The 15,758-nt window shown below is 40.5% G+C and overlaps 1 protein-coding gene across 7 annotated transcripts in view; it reads right to left on the bottom strand.

Moving 5' to 3' along the window:
• The window catches only part of IFT81 (intraflagellar transport 81), a 151,964-nt gene that overhangs the window by 68,416 nt on the left and 67,790 nt on the right, over nucleotides 1-15,758 (bottom strand). For all 7 annotated transcript variants that reach the window (XR_010108964.1, XM_055096120.2, XM_055096119.2 and 4 more), the window contains one exon: nucleotides 447-593. Coding sequence is in view for 6 of the 7 variants with exons in the window: in XM_055096120.2 (XP_054952095.1) it covers nucleotides 447-593 (147 nt within the window). In the remaining variant the exon portion in view is untranslated. The remainder of the gene's footprint in view (nucleotides 1-446; nucleotides 594-15,758) is intronic.

Below are 15,758 nucleotides of genomic sequence, written 5' to 3'. Positions count from 1 at the left end.
CCCAGCACTTTGGGAGGCCAAGGCAGGCAGATCACCCAAGGTCGGGAGTTCAAGAGCAGCCTGGCCAACATGGTAAAACTCTGTCTCTACTAAAAATACAAAAATTAGCTGGGCATGGTGGCAGGCACCTATAATCCCAGCTATGTGGGAGGCTGAGACAGAAGAATCACTTGAACCTGGTAGGCAGAGGTTGCAGTGAGCAGAGATCCCGCCATTGCACTCCAGCCTGGGTGACAAGAGTGAAACTCCATCTCAAAAAGAAAAAAAAAGAAAAAGAAAAAAATAATCTCAGTATTATTGCAAAAAGACTATTCAGTTTTAAATATGTTTTATAAAATAAGATTAACGTCCCAATATTAACATTCACACTAAGAAAGTCAAACACACTAATAGTTTCACATAAAAACAATACTCATACCCTTGTCCCATGAGATGGCTCAGCTTACCTCATCTCCCTTTAAAACTTCAGTACCATCAAATTCACGGGACTGATTTCTCTTTACTGATGCTTCTCTCTCTAGGCTGGCTAACTTCTCCTTGGCCTCCTGAAGTTCCTCAGCTTTGGCTTCTTTTTTACGGGAAATGATAGATGCCTGATTGAGCATTAAATATGAAGGTATAATAAGATATACAATCAACTTTCTATTATCTTGTGAAATTATCTATTTTTTAGATTTTACCAAGTTATATTTTCAATATCAGCTTGGCCTCTCTTAACCAATACTCCTTGCCCTACTACTCATCATCACCAATTATATTGAATATGAACATACAATGTATATTAAATACCAACCTACAAACACTTTGGAAGACAAAGCTCTGAAAATGTAAGACATATCAGCAGAGAAACAAAAATGTGCTAATAAGAAAAATATTAGGCCAGGCATGGTGGCTCAAACCTGTAATCTCAGCACTTTGGGAGGCCGAGGCAGGAGGATCATGAGGTCAGGAGTTCGAGAAGAGCCTGACCAACATGGTGAAAACCCATCTCTACTAGAAATACAAAAATTAGCTGGGTGTGGTGGTGTGTGCCTGTAATCCCAGCTACTCAGGAGGCTAAGGCAGGAGAATCGCTTGAACCCGGGAGGTGGAGGTTGCAGTGAGCTGAGATCACGCCACTGCGCTCCAGCCTGGGTGACAGGGAAAGACTCTGTCTCAGAAAAAAAAAAAAAAAAAAAAAAAAAAAATATTAAAGTCTTCTCAAATAACACTCAAATGCTAATGAAAATACATCCTAGTTCAAGTCAATAGACGGTAACACCAAGTCTACCGTATTTTTACATGGTGGGTTTCCCTTTATTGGAAGAAAAAAAAAGCTTTTTTCTCAAAACTACAACAAAGGTCATCTTACTAAATTCAATATCCATACTTTTAAAATGAAATGTTAAAACATCTATCATATTTGGGCTATTCTAATAAATAAAATGCAGGTTCAAAATCAAACATCTGACTCACCAGAATTAGGCAAATGTTTACAAAATGCAAATGGCTACTCTTAGCAGCATTTTATATTAGCTAGTAACTCTTGGGAGATTTCCTTAAATGAACCATAGCTGTACTAGTTTAAGAAAAACATTAGCCAAACTGTCTTAAGAGAAATGATACAAATAATTTTTCAAGGAAATTTGACAGGAGAGCGAAATCTCTAGCACAAATCCTTAAAAAAATTCTATTGTCCTTTTTTTAAGAAAATGAAAAGACAGGTGATCATGAAGCAATGTTTTACTCCATAGAACTATTCTAGCTTAAAAAATGAAGGAGGCTGGGTGCAGTGGCTCACGTCTGTAATCCCAGCACTTTGGGAGGCCAAGGTGGGAGGATCACTTGAGCCCAGGAGTTCAAGACCAGCCTAGGCAACATAGTGAGATCCTGACTCTACAAAAAAATAAATAATAATAAAAAAAATAGCTGAGTGTTGTGATGCACACCTGTGGTCCCAGCTACTTGGCAGGCTGAGATAGGAGGCTCACTTCAGCTTAAGAGGTTGAGGCTGCAGTGAGCTATGATCATGCCACTACACTCCAGCCTGGGTGACAGAGACCCTGTCTCAAAGAAAAAAAAAAAGTGGGTCAGGCGTGGTGGCTCACGCCTGTAATACCAGCACTTTGGGAGGCCAAGGTGGGTGGATTACCTGAGGTCAGGAGTTCAAGACCAGCCTGGTCAACATGGTAAAACCCTGTTTCTACTAAAAATACAAAAAAATACACCAAGCCAGGCATGGTGGCATGTACCTGTGGTCCCAGATACTTGAGAGGCTGAGGCAGGAGAATTCCTTGAACCTGGGAGGCAGAGGCTGCAGTGAGCCGAGATTGTACCACTGCCCTCCAGCCTGGGTGACAGAGTGAGACTCCATCTCAAAAGGAAAAAAAAAAAAAAAAAGTGGTGAAGAAGGAATGATAGAACACCAGACTCTATAAGAATTGATAGTATACTTCAATAATAAAATAAATAACATGATAAAATAAATATAAACTTCATCCCCAAACCAGGATCTTATTTAATAGAGAAATATGAGGGTATTTCCCACTAAACTCAGGAACAAGAAAAAAATGCCCACTACCTTTACTATAGTTTAATTACTGTATTGAAAGTATTAGCTAATAGACATGAGAAAGCAATTAGAAGCATAAAAATTTGAAAGGAAAAATTGGAATTTGCATGTTTATATAATTATGCTTCCAAAAGATCAAAAGAATAGAAAAACTACAGAAACCAAATCAATAGCTTTCATAGACAAAATCAATCGGAAGACATAAGGAAAGAAAAGCCCTCATTTATAAAAGCAAAAATGAAAGTAAATATGTGTGATGGTTACTATTAGGTGTCAACTTGACTGGATTGAGGGATGCCTAGGTGGCTGGTAAAGCATTTTTTCTGGGTGTGTCTGTGAGGGTATTGCCAGAGGAGACTGACATTTGAGTCAGTGGACTGGAAGACAAAGACCCACTCTCAATGTGGTGGGCACCATCCAATCAGCTTCCAGTGCTGCTAGAACAAGGCAGGGGGAGGAAGGTGGGATAGCTTTGCTCGCTGAGTCTACTGGCTCTCTTTCTTCCTCCCATGTTGGATGCTTCCTCTCCTCCTGTCCTTGGACATCAGACTCCAGGTTTTTCAGCTTTTGGGACTTACACCAACAGCTTCCTGGGGCTCTAGGCCTTTCGGCTGCAGGCTGAAGGCTGCACTGTCGTCTTCCCTGGTTTTGAGGCTTTTGGCCTTGGACTGAGCCGCTACTGGATTTTCTCTTTCTCCAGCTTGCAGATGGTCTATCATGAGACTTTGCCTTGTAACTGTGTGAGCCAATTCTCCTTAATAAATTCCCTTTTATATATACCTATATCCTATTAGTTCTGACTAACCAATAGGATATATGGTTGATTAGGATAACCCTGACTAATACAATAGGTAGGCATAAATTTTACAAAAAAGAGTTTCGAAACCGTTTGAGGAGGCGAGATTCTGAGAAGGTGGTGGAGTAGGAAGCACCCAAAATCTGTCTCCTCACCTAGTGAACAGTTTCTCTGGTGTTCCAAAATAATTACATCACACAGATTCTACCAGTGTAATTGTTGGAATACTGAGTGCTTGCAACATCCAGTGGAAAGCTTGGACAGTAAAGTGAGGCTAATTTCAATCAATTTCAGCCCTTAGCACAATAGCAGGTCCCATCCCCCACCTCCAGCCCCAAACACATGTTCCTGGTGCAGCATGCACACAGCTTGCTGCAGCAAGTGTGAACAGAAAAGACCTAGTCCTCCAATACTGGGGATCTATGCCCTGAGTGCTGCTTCTGATCACAGAGGTGCAGACAAAGAGAGGGAGGCCATTGTTGCATCTTCCACCATTATTGCAAGTCCCTCCCCCTCTTACTGAAGTGACTTCTAGAGGAATTATAGGTCCGGATCCTTTTTTCTGTCCCTTTAGTTTTTCTCATTCTCCCCTTTTGGAAGCCAGACATTTAAGACTAAGACATTAAAAAGCAACTGCATATATGGGAAAATTTAGAAAGTGATGACACATGTCCAGGGAAATGCACTGGCTCAGAAAAGACCTGAGATTTTTTTGAGACAGGATCTGGCTCCGTCACTCAGGCTGGAGTGCAGTGGCCCAATCTTGGCTCACTGCAACCTCCACCTACCAGGCTCAAGCAATCTGCCCACCTCAGCCTCCTAAGTAGCTGAGACCACAGGTACACACCACCACGCCCAGGTATATTTCTGTATTTTTAGTAGAGACCTTGCCATGTTGCCCAGGTTAGTCTCAAACTCCTGAGCTCAACCACACATCTTGGTCTCCCAAAGTGCTGAGATTATAGGCATAAGCCACTGTGCCCAGCCTATCTTAACTTTACACTTTAGCCTATCCTTTGGCGCAGTCTACACCAATCAAAAAAACAAAAACAATAACAAAAAACAGTAAACCCCTGGGAAAACAGAGAACCTAATTTCCAGAGTTACTACATTATGAGATTCCAATGTCCACTTTTCAATCAAAAAAATCACAGCCAGGCGCAGTGGCTCACACCTGTAATCCCAGCACTTTGGGAGGCTGAGGCGGGTGGATCACGAGGTCAGGAGATCGAGATCATCCTGGCTAACATGGTGAAACCCCATCTCTACTAAAAATACAAAAAATTGGCCGGGCACAGTGGCTCACGCCTGTAATCCCAGCACTTTGGGAGGCCGAGGCGGGTGGATCACGAGGTCAGGAGATCGAGACCATCCTGGCTAACAGGTGAAACCCTGTCTCTAATTAAAATACAAAAAATTAGCCGGGCGTGGTGGCGGGCGCCTGTAGTCCCATCTACTCGGGAGGCTGAGGCAGGAGAATGGCGTGAACCTGGGAGGGGGAGCTTGCAGTGAGCCAAGATAGTGCCACTGCAGTTCGGCCTGGGCGAAAGAGCGAGACTCCATCTCAAAAAGAAAAAAAAAATCACAAAGCATACAAAGAAACAATAAAATATGACACATCTAAAGGAAAAATATGAGGCCAGGCACAGTGGCTCACACCTATAATCCCAACACTTTGGGAAGCTAAGGCAGAAGGAACCCTTAAGGCCAGGAGTTTGAAACCAGTTTGAGCAGCATAATGAGACCCTGTTTCTATTTTTTAGAATAAAATTGTTAAAAAAATTTGAAAACAGGCCAGGCACGGTGGCTCATGCCTGTAATCCTACCACTTTGGGAGGCCAAAGCAGGTGAATCACTTGAGGTCAGGAGTTCCAAGACCAGTCTGGCCAACATGGTGAAACCTGTCTCTACTAAAAATACAAAAATTAGCCAGGTGTGATGGCTAATTTTTGTATTAGCCTGTAATCCCAGCTACTCAGGAGGCTGAGGCAGGAGAATTGCATGAACCCAGGAGGTGGAGGTTGCAGTGAGTTGAGATCATGCCACTGCACTCCACCTGGACAATGGAGTGATACTCTGTCTCAAAAATAAAATAAAATAAAAATAAAAATAAAAACAAAAGAATAAAATGAATGAATAGAAATTCTCTGAAAGAGACCTGATGGCAGATCAACTAGATAAAGACTTTAAAACTACTGTCTTAAAGATGCTCAAAGAACTCACGAAGATGTGGAGAACATCAAGAAAACAATGTATTAACAAAATAGAAATGCCAATACAGGGAAAACCTAAAAAGAAAGCAAAAAGAAATCCTGGAGCTAAAAAGTGCAATATTGAAATTAAAAATTCACTAGAGGGATTCAAAGGCAGATTTGGGAAGGCAGACAAAAGAATCCATGAACTTGAAGACAGGACAATAGAAATTATCAAGTCTGAGAAATAGAAAGAGAAAAATATTGAAGAAAAGTGAACAGAGCCTAAGGGACATGTGGGATACCATTAAGTAGGCCAGTATATGCACTGTGGGAGTCCCAGAAGGAAAAGACAAAGAGAAAGGGACAGATAGAATATATGAAGAAATAATGTAAGGAAACTTCATCAATTTGATTAAATACAAATATAAACATCTAAGAAGAAGAAGAAACTCCAAGAAAGATGAACTGAAAGAGACATACACTGAGACACATTAAAATCAAACTGTTGGCACTTGATCTTCTCTCTTTAAACTTCATGTGCCTGCTTGGGTTTCTTCCAAGTGCACTTCCTTTCTTTTCTAAGGCCTTTTATTATTATGATTATTATTTATTTAGTTATTTATTTTTTTGAGGCAGGGTCTCATTCTGTTGCCCAGGCTGAAGTGCAATGGCATGATCTTGGCTCACGGCAACCTCCGCCTCCCACGTTGAAGCAATTCTCCTGCCTCAGCCTCCCGAGTAGCTGGAACTACAGGCACACACCACCACCCCCAGGTAATTTTTGTATTTTTTGGTAGAGACGGGGTTTCACCATATTGGCCAGGCTGGTCTCAAACTCCTGACCACATGATCTGCCTGCCTCGGCCTCCCAAAGTGTTGGGATTACAGGCATGAGCCACCGCATCTGGCCTCTAAGGCCTTTTAAAATAAACTTCTACTCCTGCTCTGAAAAAAAAAAAAAATCAAACTGTCAAAAGCCAAAGGCAAAGAGAACATTCTGAAGGCATCAAGAGACTGACTAGTCACATACAAGAGATCCTCAATAAGATCATCAGCAAATTTCTAATCAGAAACTTTGGAGGCCAGAAAGCAGTGGGATAATATATCAAGATGCTAAGAGAAAGAACTGTCAACCAAGAATCATATATCTGGCAAAACTGTCCTTCAAAAGTAAGGGAGAGGCTGGGTGTGGTGGCTCACACCTATAATCTCGGTACTTTGGGAGGCTGGGGCAGGCAGATCACTTGAAGTCAGGAGTTCTAGACCAGCCTGGCCAACATGGCAAAACCCCATCTCTACTAAAAATACAAAAATTAGCTGGGCGTGGTGGTGCACACCTGTAGTCCCAGCTACTCAGGAGGCTGAGGCAGGAGAACTGCTTGAACCCAGGAGGTGGAGATTGCAGTGAGTGGAAATCATGCCACTGCATTCCATCCTGGGCGATGAAGTGAGACTCCATCTCCAAAAAAAAAAAAAGTAAGGAATAAATTAAGACATTCCCAGATAAACAAAAGCTACATTCCCAGATAAGCAAAAGCTAAGGGAGTTTGTTACAACTAGACTTGCCTTGGAAGAAATGCTCAAATAAGTCCTGAAAGGTGAAATGAAAAGATACTAGGAGGTAACTCAAAGATGTACAAGAAAGAAAGATCCCAATAAAGGCAAATACATGAGCAATTACGAAAGATAGTATTAGTGTAACAACGGTCTGTAAATCCACTTTTTGTTCTCTACATAATTTAAGAGACTATACATTTAAAACAACACAATTATTATTAATAGCTGAATGGCTAGTATTACTGTAATTTTGGTTTATATCTCCACATTTTGTTTTGTATATAATTTAAGAGATTAACACATTTAAAAGAATTATTAGTTTATGTTTTGGGCATACAATGTGTAAAAGATATAATTTAAGAGATTAATGCATTTAAAAGGATTGTTAGTTTATGTTTTGGGGCACACAATGTGTAAAGATGTCATTTTGTGACATGAACAACTGAAAGGGGTGGGGATGGAGCTGTAATGGAGCAGAGTTTTTATATGTTATTGAAGTTAAACTTGTATAAATTCAAATTACAGTGATATAACTTTAGGATGTAATCCCCATGGTAACCACAAAGAAAATAGCTATAGAATATACACAAAGGAAATGAGAAAGGAATTTAAACATTTCACCATAAAAAAATCAACTAAACACAAAAGACAGTAAAGCAGGAAATGAGGAACAAAAAAGCTATAATGCATATAGAAAGCAAATAGCAAAATGACAGAAGTTGCTGTTTATCAGTAATTAAATATAAATAGATTGATTATCTAATTAAAAGACAGTGATTGGCAGAATGGACAAAAAACATGTGATCCAGGCCGGGCGCGGTGGCTCACACCTGTAATCCCAGAACTTTGGGAGGCCGAAGTGGGCAGACCACCTGAGGTCAAGAGTTCAAGACCAGCCTGGTCAACATGGTGAAACCCCGTCTCTACTGAAAATACAAAAAATTAGCTGGGCATGGTGGCAAGTACCTGTAATCCCAGCTACTCGGGAGGCTGAGGCAGGAGAATCGCTTGAACTAGGGAAGTGGAGGTTGCAGTGAGCTGAGATCGCGCCATTGTACTCCAGCCTGGGCAACAGGAGTGAAACTCCGTCTCAAAAAAACTCCCCCAAGAAACCACATGATCCAAGTAATGCTGTCTACAGGAGACTCATTTTAGATCCAAAGACATAACTAAACTGAAAGTGAAAGGATAGAAAAAGATATTCCATTCAAATAGTAAACAAAAGACAACAGGGTGACTATATTAATAACAGATGAAATAACTTTAAATTTTCAAAGAGTACAAGAGACAAAGAAGGACATTATTAATAAAAGGTTCAATACAGCAAGATTATAAGCAATTATAAACATTTTCACACCTAATGACAGACCATCAAAATATATGAAGCAAAAACTGACAGAATTGAACACAGAAAAAGACAATTGTATAATAATAGCTTGAGACTTCAACATTCAGTCTCAATAATGGATAGAACAAACAGAATATAAGTTAGAAAATACAGGACTTAAACAACAAAATAAATCAACTAGATTTAGCAGACATATAGAAAACTGAGACATATAGAGGCTGAGATCTCACCACTGCACTCCAGCCTGGGTGACAGAGTGAGACTGTGGCCAAAAAAAAGTTTCAATAGATTTTAAAAGATAGATATCATACAGAGTATCTTATTTGACTACAACAGGATGAAGTTAGAAATCATCAACAGAAATAAAACTGGTAAATTCACAAATTTGTGGAAATTAAAAATACATTTTTTTCTTTCTTTCTTTCTTTTTCTTTTTTTTTTTTTTTTGTGAGACAAGAGTCTTGCTCTGTCACCCAGGCTGTAATGCAGAGGCATGATCTTGACTCACTGCAACCTCTACCTCCCGGGTTCAATTTTTCCATCTCAGCCTCCCGAGTAGCTGGGATTACAGACATGCACCATCATGCCCGGCTAATTTTTGTGTTTTTAACAGAGACAGGGTTTCACCATGTTGGCCAGGCTGGTCTTGAACTCCTAGCCTCATGTGATCTGCCTGCCTCAGCCTCCCAAAGTGCTGGGACTACAGGCGTGAGTCACCGCACCCGGCCAAAAATACTTTTTTTTTTTTTTGAGATAGTGTCTCACACTGTTGCCTGGGCTGGAGTGCAATGGCGTGATCTTGGCTCATTGCAAGCTCTGTAATCCTAGCACTTTGGGAGGCCAAGGCAGGTCTATCATGAGGTCAGGAGTTCAAGACCAGACTGGCCAAGATGGTGAAACCCCGTCTCTACTATAAATACAGAAAAATTAGCTAAGGGTGGTGGCAGGCACCTGTAATCTCAGCTACTTGGAAGGCTGAGGCAGAGAATTGCTTGATCCCAGGAGGCGGAGGTTGCCGTGAGCTGAGATCATGCCACTGCACTCCAGCTGAGGTGACAGAGCGAGACTTTGTCTAAAAAAAAAGAAAATATCCCAACAAAGAAAAGCCCTGGTCCTGATGGCCACACTGGTGAATTCCACCCAACACTTAAATTAATGAATACCAGGCTGGGCGCGGTGGCTCATGCCTGTAATCCCAGCACTTTGGCAGCCGAGGCAGGTGGATCGGCTGAGGTCGGGAGTTCAAGACCACCCTGACCTTTAGTAGAGACATGGAGAAACCCTGTGTCTACCAAAAATAAAAAATTAGCTGGCATGGTGATGCATGCCTGTAATCCCAGCTACTCGGGAGGCTGAGGCAGGAGAATCACTTAAACCTGAGAGGCAGAGGTTGCGGTAAGCCAAGATCACGCCATTGCACTCCAGCCTGGGCAACAAGAGCGAAACTTCGTCTAAAAAAAAAGAAAATATCCCAACAAAGAAAAGCCCTGGTCCTGATGGCCTCACTGGTGAATTCCACCCAACACTTAAATTAACGAATACCAGGCTGGGCGCAGTGGCTCATGCCTGTAATCCCAGCACTTTGGCAGCCGAGGCAGGTGGATCGGCTGAGGTCAGGAGTTCAAGACCACCCTGACCTTTAGTAGAGACATGGAGAAACCCTGTGTCTACTAAAAATAAAAAATTAGCTGGCATGGTGGTGCATGCCTGTAATCCCAGCTACTCGGGAGGCTGAGGCAGGAGAATCGCTTAAACCTGGGAGGCGGAGGTTGCGGTGAGCCGAGATCACGCCATTGCACTCCAGCCTGGGCAACAAGAGCGAAACTTCGTCTCAAAAATAAAACAGTAAAAAATAACAAACACCAAATCCTTCTCAAACTTTTACAATAAGTTGAAGAGTAGCATAACTTCCTAACTCATTTTCTGAGGCCAGTATTACTGTTAGGGAACAGCATAAGACTGTTAGAAGGAACCATAGGGCAAATGTTTCACAACACTGGATTTAGCGATGGTTTATTGGATATGACACCAAAAGCACAGGCAACAAAAGAAAAAATTAGACAAATTGGACTTCATGAGAATTTAAAACTTTTGTGCATCAAAAGACACTGTCAACAGAGTAAAAAGGCAACACACAGAATGGGAGAAAATATTTGCAAATCATATATCTGATGAGGGATTAACATCCCGAATAAGCCAGGCATGGTGGCTGATGCTTGTAATCCCAGTACTTTGGGAAGTCCAGGTGGGAGGATCTCTTGAAGGGATTGCAGACCAGACTGGGCACTGTAGGAAGATCCCATCTCTACAAAAAATTAGCCAGGTGCAGTGGCAGGTACCTGTAGTCTCAGCTACTTGGGAGGCTGAGGAGGGAGAATCACTTGGGCCCAGGAGTTCAAGGCTGCAGTGAGCTATGATGACACACTCTAGCCTGGGCAATAGAGTGAGACCCTATCTCTAAGAAAAAAAAAAAAAAATCCAGAATATACAGAGAACTCCTAAAACCCAACAACAAAAAACCAAACAACCCAATTCAAAAATGGGGTTAACATCCAAAATATATAAGGAACTCAACTCAATATCAAAAAAACAGATAACCTGATTAAACAATGGGCAAAGAACCTAAAGAGACATTTATTAAAGACATACAAATGGCCAATGGGTATGTGAAAAAATGCTCAGCATCCCTAATCATCAAGGAAATGTAAATTTAAAAATGAGCTATCACCTCACAACTGTTAGAATGGCTACTATCAAAATGACACAAGATAACAAGTGGTGGTGACAATGTGAAGAAAAGGGAACTCTGGTACACTGTGGATGGGAATGTAAATTAGTATAGCCATTATAGAAAACAGTATGGAGGGTCCTCAAAAATTAAAAATAGAGCTAGCATATAATCCAGCAATCCCACTAGTGTGTATATATCCAAGGGAAATAAAAATCAGTATATTGAAGAGATATCTGCATTTACATGGTCATTGCAGCATTAATTTCAATGGTCAACATATGGAATCAACCCATGTATCCATCAGTGAATGAATAGATAAAGAAAATGTGGTATATGCATAATGGAATACTATTCAGCCTTAAAAAAGAAGGAAATCCTGTCATTTACAACAACATGGATGAGCCTGAAGGACACTATGTTAAATGAAATAAGCCAGGCACAGAAAGACAAATAGTGCATGATCTCACTCACATGTGGAATCTTAAAAAGCTGAACTCATGGAAGCAGAAGAGTAGAATGGTGGTTATCGGGATTAGGGAGGTATACAGATTGGAAAGATACTGGTCAAAGGATATAAAATTTCAGTTGGGGGAATAAATTCAAGAGATCTTTGTATAATATCATAATTATAGTTAATGTATCTTAACACTTGAAAATTGTTAAGAGGATAGATGTCAAGTGTTCTCACCACAAAACAATAAGTATGTGAGGTAATGCATATGTTTATTAGTTTGATTTAGCCATTCCATGATGTATACATATTTCAAAACATCATGTTGTATACCATAAATATAAACAATTTGTATTTGTCAATTTAGAAAATAATTTTAAAATCCCATATATCCACACAAAAACTTGTATAAGAATGTTCATAGTAGCATTACTCATAATAGCCAAAAAGTGAAAACAACCTAAATGTCCATCAACCAATGAATGGATAAACAAAACATGATGTAGCTATACAATGGAGTATTAGTCAGCAATTAAAAAGGAATGATGTACTGATACATATACTACAACATGGATGGACTTTAAAAATGTTACGCTAAGTGAAAGAAGCCAATGACAAGGAATAACATATTAAAATATTCCATTTATATGAAATGTGCATGACAGGCAAATCTATAGAGACTGATTTTGTCTCAAATCAGTTGAAATTGGGGGTTTAGGGGAGAAATGGAAAGTGGGTGCTAATGTGTTTGGGGTTTCTTTTAGGGGTGATAAAATTGTTCTAAAATTGATTGTGGTGATGGTTGCACAAACTATAAATACACTAAAATACCACTGAAGTGTACACTTTAAATGGGTGAATTATATGGTATGTGAATTATATCTCAATCAAGGTATTTTTAAAAAGGAACAAAATTTTTTCTACTATGGAATGATCACCAGCATATATTGTTAAGAAGAAAAAATGCAAGGAGAAGAAGAGTGTGTTTAATATGTTCTTCTTTCCCTAAGAAGTGAGATATGAGTATATACGTCTATATAATATTTCTAATGGAATAATAAAGTGTGAAATTTAAAAAATACCTATGTGGGAAGGAAAGAATAGGGTGGAAGCACAGGGATAGATGCTGGAAACTTATTTGAATATATACCCCAAAACCAAAATGAACTAAAAACCAATTTTCAGTAGTAATCATATTCTTGATGGTATTACTGGTACTTTTATTCTGAGACTGTTCTGTGTAAAATGTGGATTAATATTATACAAATGATAAATTTATGTTGGTTCCACTGGACAAAAGCAAATTATGAATTAAATTATGTTGATGTTACTAAGAACCAAGATTTTCAACGTGGGATAAGGAAAAAGATGTGAGATTGACGAGACTAAGTAAAACCAAGTAGTCCTGAATCTGAACTGGAAGGATTAGTATGCACTGATGGTGTACTTTATGAAAAAGAAAGAGAAAGAAATACCTCCTAGCCTGGTCCACTGAAAAGACCTAAAAACAATGGCTACCTAAAAACATGGCCGGGTGCGGTGGCTCACACCTGTAATTCCAGCACTTTGGGAGGAGTTCAAGACCAGCCTGACCAACATGGTGAAACCCTGTCTCTACTAAAAATACAAAATGAGCCGGACGTGGTGGAATGTGCCTGTAATCCCAGCTACTTGGGAAGCTGAGGCAGGAGAATCGCTTGAACCCAGGAGGCGGAGGTTGTAGTGAGCCAAGATCATGCCATTGCACTCCCGGCTGGGTGACAAAGCGAGACTCTGTCTCAAAAAAGAAAAGAAAAGAAAAGAAAACAAACAAACAAAAAATCAACGAGAACTCCTAACACCCAGACTGTGGTTTTGATACAGAAGTGGGGCAGGGAAGTGCTGGGTAGAGGAGGGCATGGTCCCTGGTGAGGGCTCCACCCCCAGGTCTGTCCCCATGGACCTAGGTGAGGACAGGCACTCCTGCCTTCATGCCCAAATGTTGCATTTCCCGAGACCACCCTGGTCTGCCATGCCCCCATCCTGTGCCTATAAAAACCCCCGGGACCCTAGCAGGCAGACACACAAGTGGCCGGACATCAAGAGGAGCAGATCGGCTGAAGAAGACACAAGTGGCTTGACACCTAGAGACACCGACAGGCACCGACAGGCCACTGACTGACCTAGGCCATTGACTGGCAGAACGACGCAGAGTTAGGATGGGGCAGTGGGAGAAGAGTCAGGGTGGTCAAAGAAGAGTCAGGCCACTCGGCGGCCTGACTCCAAGGGAAAACCATCTCCCTTCGGGCTCCCCTATCTGCTGAAAGCTACTTCCATAAAACCTTACACCCATTCTCCAAGAGCACATGTGATCCGTTCTTCCGGTACACCAAGACAAGAACCCCAGGGATACAGAAAGCCCTCTGTCCTTGTGATAAGGTAGGGGTCTAATTGAGCTGACTAACACAAGCCGCCTATGGATGGCTAAACTAAAAGAGCACACTGTAACACATGCCCACTGGGGCTTCCGCTGTAAACATTCACCCTTAGACACTGCTGTGGGGACAGAGCCCCACAACCTGCCTGTCTATACGCTCCTCTAGAGGTTTGAGCAGTGGGGCACTAAAGAAGCGAGCCACTCCCCCTGTCGCACGCCCTGAGATGGGGACAAGGGAACTTTCCCTGTTTCAGTTTCTAAATACCATTTCCTGCTAAAACAAATCAGGTTCATAGAAGAAAGCCTAATTCCAGGTCTAGAGTAGGAAATGTAAACGATGAGCCTAGAAATGACTTAAATAATGCAGAAAGCAAGGAAATTATCGAAGACCACTAGAATCTGAAAAGAAGTCAAAAGTTAACTTGAAAAGCCTCCCATTAGCCAAAACTGGGACAATTTGAGCATCATTAAGGATACTGTTTAAAACTTATAATGTCTAGGATTCATAATGAGATTAAATAAACAAAAAACAACAAAAAATAGCCCTAATTGATCACTTCACTGTTGGAGGATGCAAATGAGTTAGAGGAAACAAATTCATTATGAAAACTGGTAAATAATGATAAAAACCAAGCATGTACCCTGCCTATCCTATATGAACTATAACTCAGGATAACCAAATAGTTGATGAGAGGTTTTCTCTTTATAAAAGTAGTCCAGGGCCAGGCACGGTGGCTCACACCTGTAATCCCAGCACTTTGGGAGGCCAAGGCGGGTGGATCATGAGGTCAGGAGTTCAAGACCAGCCTGGCCAAGATGGTGAAACCCTGTCTCTACTAAATATACAAAAATTAGCCAGGCATGGTGGTGGGCACCTGTAATCCCAGCTACTCAGGAGGATGAAGCAGGGAATTGCTTGAACCTGGGAGGCGGAGGTTGCAGTGAGCCGAGATCGCACCACTGCACTCTAGCCTGGGTGACAGTGAGACTCCATCTCAAAAGAAAAAAAAAAAGTAGTCCAGCTAATAAATGAAGAAGGAATCAAAATATGAATATTTTATAATTTATAATAAAATTAATGGATAAGCAATGAGCAATAATAGTAAGTGGCTGCTCATGTCACAATAAGAGACAACTGAGCATTATCACTTCCAAATAAAAGTATGTAATACCACCTAGAAAGTTTTCTTGCCAAAAAAAAATCAAACCAGAATCTGTTCAAGCTCCTAGTTCTAATTTATAGGAAATACAGGAAACAAATGAACATGGTAAAACAACACCATAGGGTTGCAATCAGTAAAACACAAACTGTTGGAAATATCATGGGAAAAATGAACCAGTTTTGTCAACACATATATTGCCAAAAAGCACTAAATAGATAAATCGATGAGAAGAGAACATATGGATTAAAAGAGACAAACTTTCTGGGACAGATAGGTGACAGCAAAAAATAAATAAATAAATAAATAACTTATCAGCCAAATGCAATATATGAATCCTATATGGATCTTAATTGAAAAAAAGAGAGACAAGGAAATGTCATTGATTTCCTGGCTGACTGAATATTTTCTGATATTAAGGAATTATTAAAATTTTCAGATGTGGTACGTTGTGGTTAAGTTAAAAAGCCTTTATCTTTTAGATATATATTCTGAAACATTTATAGATGAAATGTTATGATGAAGTCTAAGATATGCTTCAAAATAATATAGT

Source organism: Pan paniscus, chromosome 10, assembly GCF_029289425.2.
Source record: "Pan paniscus chromosome 10, NHGRI_mPanPan1-v2.0_pri, whole genome shotgun sequence".
Taxonomy (NCBI): domain Eukaryota; kingdom Metazoa; phylum Chordata; class Mammalia; order Primates; family Hominidae; genus Pan; species Pan paniscus.
This window is presented reverse-complemented; position numbering and strand designations above follow the sequence as displayed.